Raw genomic sequence first — 20,000 nt, 5'->3', positions numbered from 1 at the left:
GTAAGCTGCACAGCCGCCCGCCCCGCATGCACAGAGTGGCAGCCAGCAGGCTGCCCGCCCACCCCGCGTACAAGCCGCCGGGTACCTGTGCTTGCGTGCGGTGGCAGCCGGGTACCCATGGCTGTGTGCGGGCGGCAGATGGGTGACTGTGTGAGGGCGGCAGCCGAGTACCTGCACGGGCACCCGACTGCCGCTCGCACACAGCACCCGGCTGCCGCCCGCACACAGCCATGGGTACCCGTCTGCCACCGCATGCAAGCACAGGTACCTGGCTGCCGACCCCACACAGCACCCGCTGCCGCCCGTACACAGCCACGGGTACCCGGCTGCCGCTGCATGCAAGTACAGGTACCCGGGCGCTTGCATGCAGCCACAGGCACCCGCCCGATCGCCTCAGACAGGACCCCCCCCCCCCCCCGCTACCGCTTTATAAGACGCACCCCCCATTTTCCTCCCAAAATTTGGGGAGGAAAAGTGCGTCTTATAAAGCGAAAAATACGGTATATATATATATATATATATATATATATATATATATATATATAATATATATATATATAATATATATAATGTTTTTTCTTTGTCGCTCCATTGGGAGACCCAGACAATTGGGTGTATAGCTTCTGCCTCCGGAGGCCACACAAAGTATTACACTTAAAAGTGTAAAGCCCCTCCCCTTCTGCCTATACACCCCCCGTGCCTCACGGGCTCCTCAGTTTTTATCCTTTGTGCGAAGGAGGCTGACATCCACGCATAGCTCCACATCTTAGTCAGCAGCAGCTGCTGACTATGTCGGATGGAAGAAAAGTGGGCCCATAACAGGGCCCCCGGCATGCTCCCTTCTCACCCCACTCTGGTCAGCGGTGCTGTTAAGGTTGAGGTACCCATTGCGGGTACATAGGCAGGAGCCACATGCTGTTTTCCTTCCCCATCCCTTAATGGGCTCTGGGTGAAGTGGGATCCTAATCGGTCTCCAGGCACTGGGACCGTGCTCCCTCCGCAGCCCCTGGGGAATCTGCTGGACAGGAGCCGGGTATCGTCAGGGACAAGGCCCTGCTTCTGTGAGGTACTCTGTGTCCCCTTGGGGGACCGCGCATGGAGCGCCTGTGCCATACACACTGCAGCACTGCTGGGTGTGTTAGTGCGCCGGGGACTACCGCGCCGACCGCGCTTATTTGCCGGCCGCGCTTATAACTTTAGTCCCCGGCTTTTGCGGCCTAGTATCGCATATTCCCGCCCCCAGGCCTGCCAGTCAGGGGAAGGGCGGGACGCTGCACAGGACGTCAGCGCTGAGGGCTGGAGCATACTTTGTATCCTCCTCCCCCCTCACTCAGCACAGTGGGGCATCAGATTCCCGCACTTTCTAGGGCACGCCCACGGCCCCCTCCTCCACACAGAACGCCGGCAGCCATTCCTGTCAGCACTTCTGACGCTGGAGAGGAGAAACAACACGGCTCTGGGAGGCCCAGGCAGGGAATCTGATGATCAGACAACCGCTTTGAGCGGTCGGTAAGCAGCACCTGTGGTGCTGGCCCCACTGAGTGCCGAAGTGTACATATTTATATATGCTTATATGCTATACATTTACACTGTACGGTCGCACTGTTGATTTTTGGCTATATACCCTCCTGCATTGTACTCAGACGAGACAACAGCATGTCGTCCGCAAAAAGCAAGGGTGCCACAGCACAGGCTTACTTTGCAACCTGTACATCATGTGCGGCTATACTACCGGCAGGTTCCACCGATCCTCATTGTGTGCAATGCTCGGCCCCCGTGGCACTTACTCAGCCGGAGCCTCTGCTACTGGTGGCCCAGGTGGAACCACCTGCTACCACTGTCCAGGTGACAGGGAAGGAGTTTGCAGTATTTGCTGACAAACTGTCTGAGAGTATGGATAAATGGTCTGCTAAGATACTAGAAGCCTTGCAGTCCAGGCCGGTAACACAGGCCCCGGGCACTGTTGAATCATTGACCCCAGGCCCCCCTCGGTTGGAACAGCAAAGTGCTCCTGGGGTGACCCATAGGTCCCAGGGTGAGGTCTCTGACACGGACCGCAGTCCCAGGCCGCCTAAGCGGGCTCGCTGGGAGCTTCCCTCAACGTCATCACACTGTTCAGGGTCTCAGCAAGAGGACTCTCTGGATGATGAAGCGGAGGTAGCAGATCAGGATTCTGATCCTGAGGCCGCTCTCAACCTAGATACACCTGAAGGTGACGCCATAGTGAATGACCTTATAGCGACCATCAATCAGGTGTTGGATATTTCTCCCCCAGCTCCTCCAATTGAGGAGTCAGCTTCTCAGCAGGAGAAATTCCGTTTCAGGTTTCCCAAGCGTACATTGAGTACGTTTCTGGATCACTCTGACTTCAGAGAGGCAGTCCAGAAACACCAAGCTTGTCCAGGTAAGCGTTTTTCCAAGCGCCTTAAGGATACACGTTATCCCTTCCCCCCTGACGTTGTCAAGGGCTGGGCTCAGTGTCCCAAGGTGGATCCTCCAGTCTCCAGACTGGCGGCTAGATCCATAGTTGCAGTGGAAGATGGGGCTTCACTCAAAGATGCCACTCACAGACAGATGGAGCTCTGGTTGAAATCCATCTATGAAGCTATCGGCGCGTCTTTTGCTCCAGCATTCGCAGCCGTATGGGCACTCCAAGCTATCTCAGCTTGTCATGCGCAGATTAATGCAGTCACGTCTGCTCCGCAAGTGGTGTCCTTAACCTCTCAGGCGTCGGCGTTTGCGTCCTACGCCATTAATGCTGTCCTGGACTCTGCGAGCCGTACGGCGGTAGCATCCGCCAATTCGGTGGCAGTCCGCAGGGCCATGTGGCTACGTGAATGGAAGGCAGACTCTGCTTCCAAAAAGTTCTTAACCGGTTTGCCATTTTCTGGCGACCGCCTGTTTGGGGAGCGATTGGATGAAATCATTAAACAATCCAAGGGAAAGGACTCATCCTTACCCCAGTCCAAACCAAACAGACCTCAACCACGGAAGGTACAATCGAGGTTTCGGTCCTTTCGGTCCGCGGGCAGGTCTCAATTCTCCTCGTCCAAAAGGCCTCAGAAGGATCAGAGGAACTCCGATTCATGGCGGTCTAAGTCACGTCCTAAAAAGACCGCCGGAGGAACCGCTCCCAAAGCGGTCTCCTCATGACTTTTGGCCTCCTCACACCTCATCCTCGGTCGGTGGCAGGCTTTCCCGCTTTTGCGACGCCTGGCTGCCACAGGTAAAAGACCGTTGGGTGAGAGACATTCTGTCTCACGGTTACAGGATAGAGTTCAGCTCTCGTCCCCCGACTCGATTCTTCAGAACATCTCCGCCCCCCGAGCGAGCCGATGCTCTTCTTCAGGCGGTGTGCACTCTGAAGGCAGAAGGAGGGTGATCCCTGTTCCTTTTCAGCAACAGGGTCACGGTTTTTACTCCAACTTGTTCGTGGTGCCGAAAAAGGACGGATCCTTCCGTCCTGTTCTGGACCTAAAACTGCTCAACAAACACGTAAAAACCAGGCGGTTCCGGATGGAATCGCTCTGCTCCGTCATCGCCTCAATGTCCCAAGGAGATTTCCTAGGACATATCTTGGCATGGAGTTTCATACTCTCTCAGCGATAGTGAAGCTTCCGCTGGACAAACAGCGTTCACTACAGACAGGGGTGCAATCTCTCCTTCAAGGCCAGTCACACCCCTTGAGGCGCCTCATGCACTTCCTAGGGAAGATGGTAGCAGCAATGGAGGCAGTTCCTTTTGCGCAGTTTCATCTGCGTCCACTTCAATGGGACATTCTCCGCAAATGGGACAGGAAGTCGACGTCCCTCGACAGGAACGTCTCCCTTTCTCGGGCAGCCAAGGCTTCCCTTCAGTGGTGGCTTCTTCCCACTTCTCTGTCGAAGGGGAAATCTTTCCTGCCCCCATCCTGGGTTGTGGTCGCGACGGACGCGAGCCTGTCAGGGTGGGGAGCGGTCTTTCTCCACCACAGGGCTCAGGGTACTTGGACTCAGCCAGAGTCCTCCCTTCAGATCAATGTTCTGGAGATAAGGGCAGTGTATCTTGCCCTAAAGGCGTTCCAGCCGTGGCTGGAAGGCAAGCAGATCCGAATTCAGTCGGACAACTCCACAGCGGTGGCATACATCAACCACCAAGGCGGAACACGCAGTCGGCAAGCCTTCCAGGAAGTCCGGCGGATTCTGCTATGGGTGGAAGCCACAGCCTCCACCATATCCGCAGTTCACATCCCGGGCGTAGAAAACTGGGAAGCAGACTTTCTCAGTCGCCAGGGCATGGACGCAGGGGAATGGTCCCTTCACCCGGACGTGTTTCAGGAGATCTGTTGCCGCTGGGGGATGCCGGACGTCGACCTAATGGCGTCCCGGCACAACAACAAGGTCCCGACATTCATGGCACGGTCTCAAGATCACAGAGCTCTGGCGGCAGACGCCTTAGTTCAGGATTGGTCGCAGTTTCAACTCCCTTATGTGTTTCCTCCTCTGGCACTGTTGCCCAGAGTGTTACGCAAGATCAGGTCCGACTGCCGCCGCGCCATCCTCGTCGCTCCAGACTGGCCGAGGAGGTCGTGGTATCCGGATCTGTGGCATCTCACGGTGGGCCAACCTTGGGCACTACCAGACCGACCAGACTTGCGGTCTCAAGGGCCGTTTTTCCATCTGAATTCTGCGGCCCTCAACCTGACTGTGTGGCCATTGAGTCCTGGATCCTAGCGTCTTCAGGGTTATCTCAAGAGGTCATTGCCACTATGAGACAGGCTAGGAAGCCAACGTCCGCCAAGATCTACCACAGGACGTGGAGGATATTCTTATCTTGGTGCTCTGATCAGGGTTTTTCTCCCTGGCCATTTGCCTTGCCCACTTTTCTTTCCTTCCTTCAATCCGGATTGGAAAAAGGTTTGTCGCTCGGCTCCCTTAAGGGACAAGTCTCAGCGCTCTCTGTGTTCTTTCAGAAGCGCCTAGCCAGACTTCCACAGGTACGCACGTTCCTGCAGGGGGGTTTGTCACATAGTCCCTCCTTACAAGCGGCCGTTAGAACCCTGGGATCTGAACAGGGTGCTGATGGCTCTTCAGAAACCACCTTTCGAGCCAATGAGGGATATTTCTCTCTCACGCCTTTCGCAGAAAGTGGCCTTCCTAGTAGCAGTCACATCACTTCGGAGAGTGTCTGAGCTAGCAGCGCTGTCATGCAAAGCCCCTTTCCTGGTGTTTCACCAGGACAAGGTGGTTTTGCGTCCGGTTCCGGAATTTCTCCCTAAGGTGGTATCCCCATTTCATCTCAATCAGGATATCTCCTTACCCTCTTTTTGTCCTCATCCAGTTCACCAATGTGAAAGGGATTTGCACTTGTTAGATCTGGTGAGAGCACTCAGACTCTACATTTCTCGTACGGCGCCCCTGCGCCGCTCGGATGCACTCTTTGTCCTTGTCGCTGGCCAGCGTAAAGGGTCACAGGCTTCCAAATCAACCCTGGCTCGGTGGATCAAGGAACCAATTCTCGAAGCTTACCGATCTTCTGGGCTTCCGGTTCCCTCAGGGCTGAGGGCCCATTCTACCAGAGCCGTGGGTGCGTCCTGGGCTTTGCGGCACCAGGCTACGGCTCAGCAGGTGTGTCAGGCAGCTACCTGGTCGAGCCTGCACACTTTCACGAAACACTATCAGGTGCATACCTATGCTTCGGCAGATGCCAGCCTAGGTAGGCGAGTCCTTCAGGCGGCGGTTGCCCACCTGTAGGAAGGGGCCGTTTTACGGCTCTATTACGAGGTTTTACTTTACCCACCCAGGGACTGCTTTTGGACGTCCCAATTGTCTGGGTCTCCCAATGGAGCGACAAAGAAGAAGGGAATTTTGTTTACTTACCGTAAATTCCTTTTCTTCTAGCTCCTATTGGGAGACCCAGCACCCTCCCCTGTTCCCTTCGGGCTGTTGTTCTTTGTGTACACATGTTGTTCATGTTGAATGGTTTCAGTTCTCCGAAATTTCTTCGGATTGAATTTACTTTAAACCAATTTAAAACTTTTCCTCCTTCTTGCTTTTGCACCAAAACTGAGGAGCCCGTGAGGCACGGGGGGTGTATAGGCAGAAGGGGAGGGGCTTTACACTTTTAAGTGTAATACTTTGTGTGGCCTCCGGAGGCAGAAGCTATACACCCAATTGTCTGGGTCTCCCAATTGGAGCTAGAAGAAAAGGAATTTACGGTAAGTAAACAAAATTCCCTTCATTTTGCAATATATATATACATATGTTTTATTTTGCAATATATATATGTATATATATATATATATCAAAATAAAACATATATATATATATATATATATATATATATATATATATATATATATATACATATATTATTTATATATAGATATATATATATATATATTATATATATATATATATATATATATATATATATATATATATATATATATATATATATATATCTCTATCTCTATGTATAGATATATATAACAGCATTTTTAGCGGTAAAATATTTTTTCATGTTTTAATTTGAATTTTATATATATATATATATATATATATACATATATATACATATATATATACATATATATATATTATATGCACATATATATATATTATATGCACATATATATATTATATGCACATATATATATATATTATATATATATCATGAGTATTATTGGCTTACAATAAGTCTGGCCAACATCTTGTAGTAATGTCCCTTATCCTGCTTGCTGTCTTGTAGTAATGTACCCATCATTGTCCCTATCTTGTAGCGATACCCCATCCTGGTGCCCTTGTAGTAATATCCTCATCCTGATCATGTTGTAGTAAATCTTCCATTCTGGGCCTCATCTTATAGTGATGTCCCATCCTGGACTACTTGTAGTAATATGGCAATTTTGGTTCCCTTCTTGTAGTAATGTCCCCATCCTTGTTTTCATGCTGTATTAATGTGTCCATCCTGGTCCCCATCTTTTAGTAATTGCCCCATATTGAAGCAATGCCCCATCTTGGTCCCCTTCTTTTAGTAATATCCTCATCCTGCTCCCCTTGTAGTAATGTCTCCTATCCCGGTCCTCATCTTGTAGTAATGTGCTCATCCTTGTCCCCTTCTTGTTGTGCCAATCCGGGTCCTCATCTGGTAGTAATGCCTTATCCTGGTCACCTTGTAGTAATATCCTCATCCTGGTCACCTTGTAGTAATATGGCCTTTTTTTTTTTTTATATTTTATTTATTTTTTTTATATATAGCCGAATGTTTTTTACCAACCAGTAAGGGCTTGTTGATCATAGTAGTAATGGTTCTGTCCTCATCATGTTGTATTGTCCCTCATCCTTGTGTGTAGTAGTGCCCCATCCTGGTCTCATTGTAGTAATGTGCGCATCCTGGTCCCTATCCTATAGTAATGTCCCTTACTGTGACATTCTTCATGTACACACAAAAACAAAATTCTTCTCACTTGTCCCTGGTTGCCTTGGTGTCCTTTTTTCTGCACATGCACGATTGCTGGCCAATCCAAGGCCAGCAGTTGACCCTGATGCGGCGGAAAGTCATTGTCTGCTGGTGGTCTCTGATTGGCCAGCAGCTGGAAATTGCAGTGTATAGCTCCAGTCTTTGTGTAGCAGTACATTTCAGTTGAACTTGCGTCCAAGGCTGCACATTGAACTGAAATAAAGCACTGACTTTGGGAGCCTTCTGGCCAAGGCCACGATTGTCAAGAGGTCTACAGTGCCTATGGGATGCATGAAGCAGCCTCAGTAGCCTCATGCCGGCCTCGTATTTGAGACCCCTGCTCTAGTGTAGTTTGTAAGTGTCCTTAGTCATTCCTAAAGGCAGGTTTGAAATAAAACAAGGTTTGGGCATGTTGGGGTTTGGCAGCAGCTCGCCTTTTCCCTATTGTGAAGGACTGGATGGTCAGCTGAGCGTGCATGGTGCAGCTAGAAGTGATTCTCAACTCATTGGCCAACACATTTATTTTAGCATGACTCCATTGATTTTTCAGATGTTGCTTTAACGCTCCTAAACCACTAGCCTCATTTTGTGCACCTTCATAAAGTTGTCACCTCTTTATGTGGAGTTTAGCTATTTGGGTGCAGTTTAGATTTTTTTCCTAAAACTACAGCTTTTTAACTCAGTTTTTAAAAAGAAAAAAAAAAAGAAAAAATACGTACTACACAGCCACAGCTTCAATACACAGTACAAAAACTAACCTGTGGAGTTTTATATTTTGCTACTGTGTATGAAATCATGTAACTGATGAGTTACTTCTTATAGTCTAGAAAAAGATGAGTGATGTGGATTGACAACCGTACATTATAGGCAACATATACTATCCGCAAGTTGGCAGAACACCACTTAAAGGGAATCTGTCACCACTTTTTGGCCTATAAGCTGCGGCCACCACCAGTGGGCTGTTATATACAGCATTCTAAGATGCTGTATATAAGAACCCGGTGCGGTGCAGACTGGTCAGATCTGCGTCTTCGGGACCGGCACCTCCCCTTTTGGCCATCTTGGTCTTCCTTATTCTGAAGTCGCAGTGCATGACGCCTCCTACGTCATATATACGCGCCGGCATTGAGATTTTGCAAAGGCGCACTACAATACCTTGAGCAGATTAAAGTGCGCCTGTGCAGGACCTCAATACCGGCGCTTGTGTATGACGTAGACGCGTCATGCACCGCAGCTTCAGAATACGGAAGACCAAGATGGCCGAAAGGGAAGACGCCCATCTGACCGGTTTGCACCGGAGCGACCTTCTAGGTAAGTATTATAAAGTGATTTTTATGTTCTACACAGCAGCCTGGGCTCTTATATACAGCATGTTAGAATGCTGTATATATAGGAGCACACTGGTGATGGCAGCAAATTATAGGGCAAAAAACTGGTCACCGGTTCCTTTTAAGACCAGTTAGTTTTTCCTGCAAATTGGCTTTGATATGCTTATTTTTGACTATGTAGATTTTGCCAGTAAAAGTGATGCTTGTAATGTTAGCCTAAAGTTATTGACCTGAAACCCCTCTGTTTCCTTTTAGCTTGAACTGGAAGTCATGGATCGGAGGAGCACTAAATGAATTTATACTTTTTATACATGACCTTTGTTTCTTACATACTCCTAGTTGTGGTCCTGTGGCCGAGGGAACAAAGGTCCCCCTTTCTTATCGGTCAAACGCCTCCAATTTTTCATCTATTTATTAGATAGGTGATAAATGCTTCTTTCCAACCAGTCTAAAAGATTCTCTAATAGGAAATCCTATAATAGAACTGTGCCTAGAATTGTTTCCAAAGCCCGCAGCACTAGTCCAGCGTCCACACTGACTTGCCGTTGTGATTCATCCTTTTCTTGTGTATCATCCTGTCTTTTATCCGTAAGCCTTGGGTAGCAGGTCATATTAAATACTTGCCATTCCTGTGTCTTTCAGTCGGAAACTGGCTCAGCTGTGATACATGCAATGTTGTTCTGAATTCTATAGAGCAGTATCAGGCTCACGTCTCTGGATACAAACACAAGCACAAGTAAGTTTTATTTTAGTATCGATTATCCTCCCTATAACATTATATACACTACGCTGACAGACTTTGTCACATTCCATTTTCTTCAGGGAAGCCTGTAATTATTAAATGTAGTATGCTATGGGGGCTTCTGATGGGCAAGGACAGTATTTTTGACTCCTAGAAATGTTCTCCTAGAACCATATTAAAATAAGCTGTTGAAGAGAAAGCACAATAGGGTCTTACCCGGTATATACCGAGAAAAATATAAAAGTTTGCACTCCCCTCGAGGAGTTGTGCCAGTCACAACTCCTGTATGCGCATATGGTGTTTGGGTGAACTCTGCTGCAGCCCTCGTGGTAGATAACAGAGAATAATAGAGAAGGGGTTTATGCCACGCTATTCACCAGGAGAGAGGACAAGAAGAGATCGATGTTCCTTTATTGTAGCTTGTGTCTATGCATTTCAGGAGCTCTGCTCCCTTCATCAGGTCATACAGCACAAAAACAACATATCTCTATATTATATGTTGTTTTTGTGCTGTGTCCTGATGAAGGGAACAGAGCTCCTGAAACGCATAGACACAAGCTACAATAAAGGAACGTTGATCATCTTCTTGTCCTCTCTCCTGGTGAATAGCGCGGCATAAACCCCTTCTCTATTATTCTCTGTCTCCTAGAACCATATGAAAGTGGTGTGAACAATTTAGGGGTATGTTTAAAGGGAACTTGTCACTACGTTTTTGGCTTATAAGCTGCGGCCACCACCATCGGGCTCTTATATACAGCATTCTAACATGCTGTATACAAGAGCCCAGGCTGGGGGTATAACATAAAAAACACTTTATAATACTTGCCTACCTGTCGTGCGGTTGGTCATATGGGCGTTCTCCGGTGCCGGCGCCTCCTCTTTCGGCCATCTTCATTCTCTTTCTGAAGCCTGTGTGCATGACGCGTCTATGTCAAACACCCTCGCCGGTCCTGCGCAGGCGCACTACAATACTTTGATCTGCCCTACTCAGGACCTGAATGCTGGTGAGTGTGTATGACGTCAGACGCATCATGCACCCCGGCTACAGAAGGAGAACAAAGATGGACAAAAGAGGTGGCACCGGACAACGGAGACGCCCCATATGGCCAACTGCGCAACCGTTAGGTGAGTATTATAAAGTGTTTTTTATGTTCTCACAGCGGCCTGGGCTCTTATATACAGCATGTTAGAATGCTGCATATAAGAGGCCACTGGTGGTGGTCACAGCTTATATTCCAAAAAAAGTGGTGACAGGTTCCCTTTAATAAAGTGCGTTGCAACTACAATTTATGGAGGCACTGCATCACTTCCATAAAGCAGGTTGGTTTTGAAATTAAAATTGTGAGCTATACCTGTGGTCTATCTAAAACTCAGCTTGACCCAGATATGGAAAAAATTGCAACCAATCACAGAACAGATGTAATTTTTCAAGCTCAAAATAAATAAATTTAAGCAACAGTTACTCTAAAGGCCGCTTTACACGCTGCGATATCGGTACCGATATCGCTAGCATGGGTACCCACCCCCATCTGTTGTGCGACACTGGAAAATCGCTGCCCGTGCCGCACATCGCCCAGACCCGTCACACATACTTACCTGTCCGGCGACGTCGCTGTGACCGGCGAACCGCCTCCTTTCTAAGGGGGCAGTTCGTTCAGCGTCACAGTGACGTCACAGCAGCATCACTGAACCGCTGCCCAATAGAAGCGGAGATGAGCGGGACGTAACATCCCGCCCACCTCCTTCCTTCCGCATAGCGGCCGGGAGGCAGGTAAGGAGAGCTTCCTCGTTCCTGCGGCGTCACATGGAGCGATATGTGCTGCCGCAGGAACGAGGAACAACTTCGTTACTGCTGCAGTAACGATAATTGAGAATGGACCCCCATGTCACCGATGAGCGATTTTGCGACGATGCAAAATCGCTCTTTGGTGTCACACGCAACGGCATCACTAATGCGGCCGGATGTGCGTCACAAATTCCGTGACCCCCAACGACTCCGCATTAGCGATGTCGTGGCGTGTAAAGCCCCCTTAAGGCAATTTCTCACTTCTCATAGTGTTATACTCTTGGACCAAATGAAGACTATGTATAAGGCCTCTTTCACACGTCCGTAAAAAACACACACGTACGGATGTGTAAAAGGTGCGTATGGCCCTCCGTGTGTCGTGATTTTAGCACATTAGTGTTCTCCATGTGCTATATGTGATAACACACGGAGAGGAGGAACTTTATGCTCACCTGTCCCTGGCACTGCTGTCCATGGTACTAATGTTTTCCGCTCTGCAGTCTCCAGCCCTGCGGACTCCCCGCTGCTGCTGCTTCCGGTCCTCTGTGCAGTGAATATGCGATGGGCATAACGAGCGGGGGTCAGAAGCAAGTTTTATTACACAGAAACGTGGTTTTCTCCGGTACATGTCACATGCTGCACATGTGTGGTCCGTGTAACACCCATGCTGCCGAAGAAAAATGGACATGTCTACGTGTGGAGCACATGGACACACGTATGCTCCACACGGTCCATGTGAAAACACGCACGTGTGCGCAAACCCACTGATTTTTAATGGGTCTACGTGTGCCTGGGTCTCCGGTACGTGTGAAACGGTCGCCGCACGTACCGGAAACACAAATATGTGAAGGGGGGCCTAAAGTGAATCACAGTGAAAAAAGTGATTACCTATCCACATGATCGATGATACCTTAAACAGCAGTGAGTGTTTGACTATTGGGTCCCCTTTGATTGGCATAACGGGGAACTTTTATCCCCAGTCAGAATAGAGCGATAATTATCACATATTCTGTGGATAGGTGATGACTTGTTTTAACCACAGAACCCATTTTAACGGATTAAGAAGCTAGCTTTGTGACTATTTTATAAATTAAATGGAATCTGTCACCAGGTTTTTGCTACCTCATCCGAGACCAGCGTAATGTAGAAAGAGAGACCCTGATTCCAACGATGTATCACTTTGCTTACTGGATGCAACAGTTGTGACAGAATTGGAGTTTTTAGATGTAGGACAGCTCAGAAAGCTAACCCCACCCACACCACATCTTTCTGTGTACATTGTATTTTAACAGTAAACTGCTAATCAGTGGTGGGGTCGGACCAAAGCTTTATGAGGGGCCTAGTGTGGACAGTAATAATTTGCTGATAAAACACTCTTTGTATTGAAACAGCACAGAACCTAGTACGTGACACATCCCGGAATTCAGTGTCTCGGTCCCTACCTCATGCTTTTCTCGTTTTACATAGCAAAAACCTGCTGAGAGATTCTATTTGGGGGGTTTTCTAGTTATGGCACTTGGAAGAAGGGGAGGAAACAATGGAAAATCGCTTGGGGGTGAAGTCGTCTTTATACACAGAATTTCAAATCCCTCTATTTGAGAACAGTCTGCTAGTTATCAGTCTTCAAGATAGCCAGTTTCTTAGGCAAGGTGCACAGCATTTAAAGGGAACCTGTCACCAGATTTGGGGCCTATAAGCTGCGGCCACCACCAGTGGGCTCTTATATACAGCATTCTAACGTGCTGTATATAAGAGCCCAGGCTGCTTTTTAGAATGTAAAAAGGACTTTAAATGCACCGAACCTTAGGTGAGTATAAACAGAAATGTAAAATGTAGATCTAAGCCTGGGATATATTGAACTCTTATTTTAAGTCAGTGGAATATTTAATTTTCTAATTAGGTCACACTTTTTTTCCCCACTAATGACTCTGGTCAACACAATTTTTTTTTTCTTTTTCATCACAACCTCCTGAATTCAATTATGTTGTTAGTAGAGATGGGCGGACTCGCAGATAATCGGGACTGGTGGGTCCCTGTTATTTTTTTATTTATTTTTTTTTTTTAAACCCAGTTCTAATTTGGAATCCAGTCTCCATATAAGTCTATAGGGATCAGAAACCGGAGATTAAAAATGTTGGTAGAAGGGATAAGCGGCAAGCTGCTTCCAGGTCGCGCATTCACTTCTGGAACACCTAATTAACCTTCATTCAATATGCACTGCTTTCCCTGCACACCGGTTCCTGTGATTGGTTGCAGTCAGCTGCGCCCCCACACTGAGTGTCAGCGTGTCAGCTGACTGTGTCCATTCACAGGCACTATGCTCGTCTATATCGTAGGCCGGGGTCACATTGGCATATGGCATGCGATGCAATATGCTAATGACCCTCAGCTCAGGCTCTGCTGCAAGTGTGGTCCGAGTGTCATGTGACTGTGAGCCAGTTCTGCGATTGGATGACAGCTGCTGAGGAGAGGGAGGGATCAATCCAACCATCTCCTCCATTGTCAGCCTGTGCGTATATCGCACTGCACTTTGATAACATCCAAGTGCAGTCCGATGTTTCTCTCACACCCATAGACTTGTATGGGTGCGAGTGATCGGAGGAAAGGGCTCAGGAAAAACTTGCAGAGGTGAGCTACAGCATTGTCTTACATGGGGCTGAGTGCAATGCGAGATTTTCTCACTGTACTCGTCTGAGTCATAGGTCAGTGTGACTCTACCCGTATAGTAAAAATAAACAATTGGCATAGGGTCTCTCCATATTATGATACAAGCACAGATAAAGCCCACAGCCATAGGCTGCAGCCCCCAGCCCTGAGCTTATCTTGGCGGTGTATCAAAATAAGAGGAACCGCATGCGGCTTTTTTTTTTTTCAATTTATTTAAATAAATAATTTTAAAAAACAGCGTGCAGTCCATCCCAATTTTGATACTCAGCCAAGATAAAGCCCGACAGCTGGGGTCTGGTATTCTCAGACTGAGGAGGGCCAATTTCTTTATAATTAGAAAGCAATCATGCCACTTAGTGAAAAATAATACTGCTGCTTGAACTGATGGCCTATGAAAATACCAATGTAATGAGGTGTCCCAAAAGAAACCTCTCATGATGGGTAAAACCAGTGAGTTGTATCAAGATCTTTACAAACATTGTTGGAAGACATACTGATGGCATTGGTTACAGAATTTCTAAACTGCTCCAGTGAGCACTGTTAGGGCCATAATCCAGAAGTGGAAAAGAATATAATTTCACCATAAATCAGCCACTACCAGGTGCTCCCTGCATGTTTCCAGATCGAAGAGGGAAAAGAATTATCAGAAGAGTTGTCCAAGAGCCAAGGACAGATTGGGGAGAGCTACAGAATGACCTGGAATCAGCAGGTACAATGTTTTCAAAGAGAACAATAGGTAATGCACTTAGCCTTCATGGCTTGTATGCATGCTCACAACACAAGACACTACTGCTAAACAAAAAGCATGTACAAGAGTGTTTAAATTTTGCTCAACAACATTTAGATAAGCCTGTGAAATGCTGGGAGAATATAGTTTGGCCAGATGAGACAAAAATGTACCTCTTTGGATACCATAATTCACACCATGTTTGGATACCAAAGGCACTGCATATCCACAGTGAAGTTCAGAGGTGGGAAAATCATGTTGTGGGGCTGTTTTCCGCATTGATGGATTAATTCTCCTTGATATATTCTCCATAACCACGATATCTTGGTGAAAGCTCTCACCGTGCTCATCGCTCACTGTTCCTTCGTTTGGTGGTAAAAGTGTGGATGCGAATGTAGAAAATGAATGTTTAAGGACATGTTACAGCCAAGATCCTGCTATGTCATATATATTTGAGGAGATTTTCCACCAACTCTTCATAGTTATCTTCTCTCGAATATCTCAAAAAATTAGTTACCACTCATGCGAATGCTACCACCGGCAACCTTTTGCTTGCCCTGCGACAATCGGAGAAACGCCTGGTCTTGAAGAAGCTTACGAATCTGAGGTCCAGTCAAGACTCTTTACTCTGTCTTTGCATCACTCAACCTTGGAAATTTATCAATGAGATACTTGATTGCTTTTGCATTTTTATCCATTGCGTTTACAACGTTCTTCATTAGGCCCAACTTGATATGCATTGGTGGTAACAAAATCTTATGTGGGACATGTCTGGCTAAAGTGAATGTCAGAGAGGGTTGTCTCTTACTGTAGTAATATTATCTTGCACAACAATCCCACTCACACAGAAAGCTGCAATACTTTGTATATCCACCCTGAAGACCAAATAAGAGGACAACCACCTTTAAGTCACTACAGAGTGGCCACAAATGTTAGTCAACTTCAGGTACCTCAACAGCTGTTTCATGTTATAGTTTTTATTCATGTGGACTGCACCAACTGGAATTGAAGATGGCACATTGCCATTATGCAGCAAGGTAGCATTTAATCTTGTTTTGGATGAATCGTTGAAGAGCCTCCATTCCTCTGGATTGTGAATGCCACAAGATTGACCTCTATGAAAAAGTATTGGACAAGCTCTTTATCACGGTTGTGGATTAAAGAAATCCAAACATTATCTGATAGAAGATTCCACTGTTGTAGCCTAGAAATTAAGAGCTCAACCATTATTCTCGGGCATATCCTAATATCTAACAAGATCGTCCCACTCAATTTGTGGTATAAGGTGTGGTTCAGTTGAGGATCCTGACAGAAATTCTGAGTTATGAGAGCAAGATGCTTCATAACACCAAACACCCTCTTTTTCCTCATTGACTCAACTGAAAATGTTTGTTGCATTTGGAACCTTCATTTCTTCAATATTTGGTACCGGAAGTAATTGCAGATGGAATGTTTGGAGACTGTTGAGTTCACCTCTTCCTTGAAACGCTTTTCCTAAAGAGGGGCACCATGCAGAAATATCACTTTGGTAGTGTGATCGGTTGGCTCTCCAGATCATTAGGACTGCAACATACATAGATTGCCTCTTCTCATGCAACCCCTGGGTAAGATGTGATGCCCATCTATTGCAGCATATGTGTGAAGCCCAACTCTTATCCTGATCTCCTATTCTGCAGCCAAAATACAAGTGGTTTAGGCTTTCCTTATGGTAGTTGTTTTGCCATTGTAACGCAAAAGTAACTTCTCTGCATATGTAGCAAAAACTAACCACTTTGTTAATACAAGAACTAGGCATATCTGAAAATACATATCAATATGCTAAGAAATCTTTAAACTATATATCTTACACAGAGAGCATTTCCAAAAGTAGGTGATGCAACTGTAATTAGGATTACATCATCAGAGCTGATTTGGCGTTTTTGATTGGTCACCATAAGATGATAGAATACTGAAGGCGCAATAGACTAAATATATGATGTAATAGGCTAGCTGCTAGCAATGCAGTAATGATTATTAAATAAAAAATGATGTAATTTTTCTATAAGCCTGCATGAAAGATGTCATAAGTCATTACTACCTCCTCTGAAAATTAGAACAAGTCAGCAAATGAAAGAATCATATTCATTTTTTGCATCACAAAATTAGTTCAGTTTAACTTCTTCCGTCCCTGTACCTATTTGGCCATCGAATAGTGTAATATTTGCAGTGTTTGAATGGCTTGTACTGGGGGTTAAAATTGCCCTTATCGGATTAGTGTGGACAACAAAAAAAAAGTAAAAAAAAAACCAAAACAAAAAACCCCGCCCTCCTTCCCCTGAAGTGTTCTGTTTATGGCTGGCTGCATGTGGGTGTAGAGTTGAACTGCCAATCGGTGACTTTTTTGAGTTTGGGTCAAGTCCGGGTCTTGAACACAACTTTGTATAAAGTACAGCTGAACCTGCAAAAGCCGAATTTCCACGAGTCCGCTCATCTCTAATCATGATCTCCTATGAACGCCAGCCACGGGCTGGCGTTCACAGGAGGATCATTCTGACAGACACTGGGTGCGCCAATGGGCAGGACAAATTATGCGCCCCTCTGCCGGCGCATGGTAAATCCTGCTATCAGAGATTGTCAGTGAGATTTAATAGGTTAACAGCCGTGGTTGGATCTATGATCCGTCTGCAGCAGTTAGAGGTACGTGATGGTTGGTTAAATCAGCCATCATGTGCTGAAAAAGATGATGGGCTCATGGTGCGAGCTCGCATCAAAGGCAGGGAGCTAGGTATGATGTACTAGTGATAGGCAAGCACTACCATGCTTGAGAGCTCAGTACTCGAAACAAGCAGCTCGGACAGGCTTGATCTTAGTGCCGAATATCATAGAAGTCAATGAGAAATGAGAGCATTTTTCTGGAAGATCTTACTGAAAAATGCTTGAGTTTCCTATTCACTTCAATGATACTCAAGTTGAGCCCGCCTGACATGCTAGTTTCAAGAACCGAGCACCTCGCTCCTAACTTAACAGTAGGTCATATGTTGGTAAAGGGCTAAGTAATAACATTTCCCACATGTCTGCTTTACACCAGCGCAATTTTCGAAACAATTTATTTTTCCGTTAGGAAGTTAGAAGGGTTCAAAGTTCATCAGCAATTTTTCATTTTTCCAACAAAATTTTACAAAAAAAGATTTTTAGGTACCACATCACATTTGGAGTGACTTTGAGAGGCCGAGGTGACAGAAAATACCCAAAAGTGACCCCATTCTAAAATCTGCACCCCTCACTCTGCTCAAAACCACATCCAAGAAGTTTATTAACCCTTTAGTAGCTTCACAGCAACCAAAGCAATGTGGAAGGAAAAAATGAAAATTTTACTTTTTTACACAAAAATGTTACTTTAGCCATAAAATTTAGCATTTTCACAAGGGTATCAGGAAAAATTCACCATAAAATTAATTGTGCAATTTCTCCTGAGTACACCGATATCTCATATGTGGGGGAAATCAATTGTTTGGACGCACTGCAAGGCTCGGAAGAGATGGAGCATCATTTGAAATTTTGAAAGCAAAATTGTCTGGAATAATTAGCGCATGCGATGTTGCGTTTGGAGACCCCCTGAGGTACCTAAACAATGGAGCTCCCCCACAAGTGACCCCATTTTGGAAACTAGACCCCTCATAGAATTTATCTAGATGTTTACTGAACACTTTGAACCCCTGGAGGCTTCACAAAAGTTTAGAATGTTCAGCCATGACAATATATATATATTTTTTTTTTACCATGAAATTGTTAATTCAAACAAGTAGCTTTTTTTTCCACAAGGGTATCAGGAAAAAATGCACCATAAAATGTATTGTGCAATCTCTCCTGAGTACACAGATACCTCATATGTGGTGGAAAGTACCGTATTTTTCGCTTTATAAGACACACTTTTCCTCCCAAAAATTTGGGAGGAAAATGGGGGGTGCGTCTTATATAGCGGTACCTGTGGGGGGAGGAGTCCTGTCTGAGGCGATCGGGCGGCCGGGTGCCTGTGGCTGCATGCAAGCGGCTGGGTACCTGTGCTTGAGTGCGGTGGCAGCTGGGTGCTGTGTGGGGTCGGCAGCTGGGTACCTGTGCTTGCGTGCAGTGGCAGCCGGGTACCCATGGCTGTGTGCGGGCGGCAGCCGGGTGCTGTGTGCGGGTGGCAGTCGGGTGCCCGTGCGGGCGTCAGCCGGCTGCCGACCTCATAAAGGAACCTTGTGCCGCCCGCACACAGTACCCGGCTGCCGCCCGCACACAGCCACGGGTAGCCGGCTGCCACCGCACACAAGCACAGGTACCCGACGGCTTGCACACAGGGTGGGCGGGCAGCCTGCTGGCTGCCACTCTGTGCGTGCGGGGCGGGCGGCTGTGCAGCAAGTTACCAGTTGTCCGCGGTCCCACTTTCAAATGATGGCGCCGGTGGAGCTCTTGGATGAGAGCTCCATCTGCGCACACGCTGCTCCGGGAGTCCGGTGCGTGTTATAAAGCGAAAAATACGGTAATTGTTTGGGCGCACGGCGGGGCTCACAAGAGAAGGAGCGCAATTTCACAGCAAAATTGGTTGCAATTATTAGCGTACGGCATGTTGCGTTTGGAGACCCCCTGAGGTGCCTAAACAATGGAGCTCCCCCCACAAGTGACCTCATTTTGGAAACTAGACCCCCCATGACAGTAATCTAGATGGCTAATGAGCACTTTGAACCCTCAGGTGCTTCATACATTGAGGCATAAAAACAAAAAACTACTTTTTTTCCCACAAAAATGTTATTTTAGGCTGAATTTTTTAATATTTATAGTGGTAACAGGATAAAATGGACCGCAAAATTTGTTGGGCAATTTGTTCTGAGTACGCTGATACCTCATATGTGGCAAAAAAAACACTGTTTGGGCGCACGGCAGCGCTCCAGAGGGAAGGAGCGTCCTTTGACTTTTTAAATGGAAAATTAGCTGGAATCGTTAGCCGCACCATGTTGCGTTTGGAGATCCCCCTGATGTGGCCAAACAGTGGAGCTCCCCCCACATGTGACCCCATGTTGGAAACTAGACCGCCCCCCCATACAAAAAAATATTAGTTTGGCGAAATAAAAAATACAGACGTCAGTAAAAAAAATAAAAAACAAATTAAATATATATATATATATATATATATATATATATATATATATATATATAAAGCTGGGTGGAGGATACCGGGCACCGCTGATCCCCTTTGAGGCTGACAAAGCTGCGCTTCCGTGCAGGTGGAGACCTGGGTGCGTGTCCCAAAGCAAAGACGATACAAGATCCACAAGGTAGAGATGAACAGGT

At 46.5% G+C, this 20,000-nt stretch overlaps 1 protein-coding gene across 2 annotated transcripts in view; it reads left to right on the top strand.

Moving 5' to 3' along the window:
* Positions 1-20,000, top strand: part of ZNF346 (zinc finger protein 346) — a 113,476-nt gene that overhangs the window by 57,004 nt on the left and 36,472 nt on the right. For both annotated transcript variants that reach the window (XM_075344647.1, XM_075344646.1), the window contains exon 6: positions 9,411-9,504. In XM_075344647.1, the coding sequence (XP_075200762.1) occupies positions 9,411-9,504 (94 nt within the window). The remainder of the gene's footprint in view (positions 1-9,410; positions 9,505-20,000) is intronic.

The sequence above is a fragment of the Anomaloglossus baeobatrachus genome, chromosome 4 (assembly GCF_048569485.1).
Source record: "Anomaloglossus baeobatrachus isolate aAnoBae1 chromosome 4, aAnoBae1.hap1, whole genome shotgun sequence".
Lineage (NCBI taxonomy): Eukaryota > Metazoa > Chordata > Amphibia > Anura > Aromobatidae > Anomaloglossus > Anomaloglossus baeobatrachus.
This window is presented reverse-complemented; position numbering and strand designations above follow the sequence as displayed.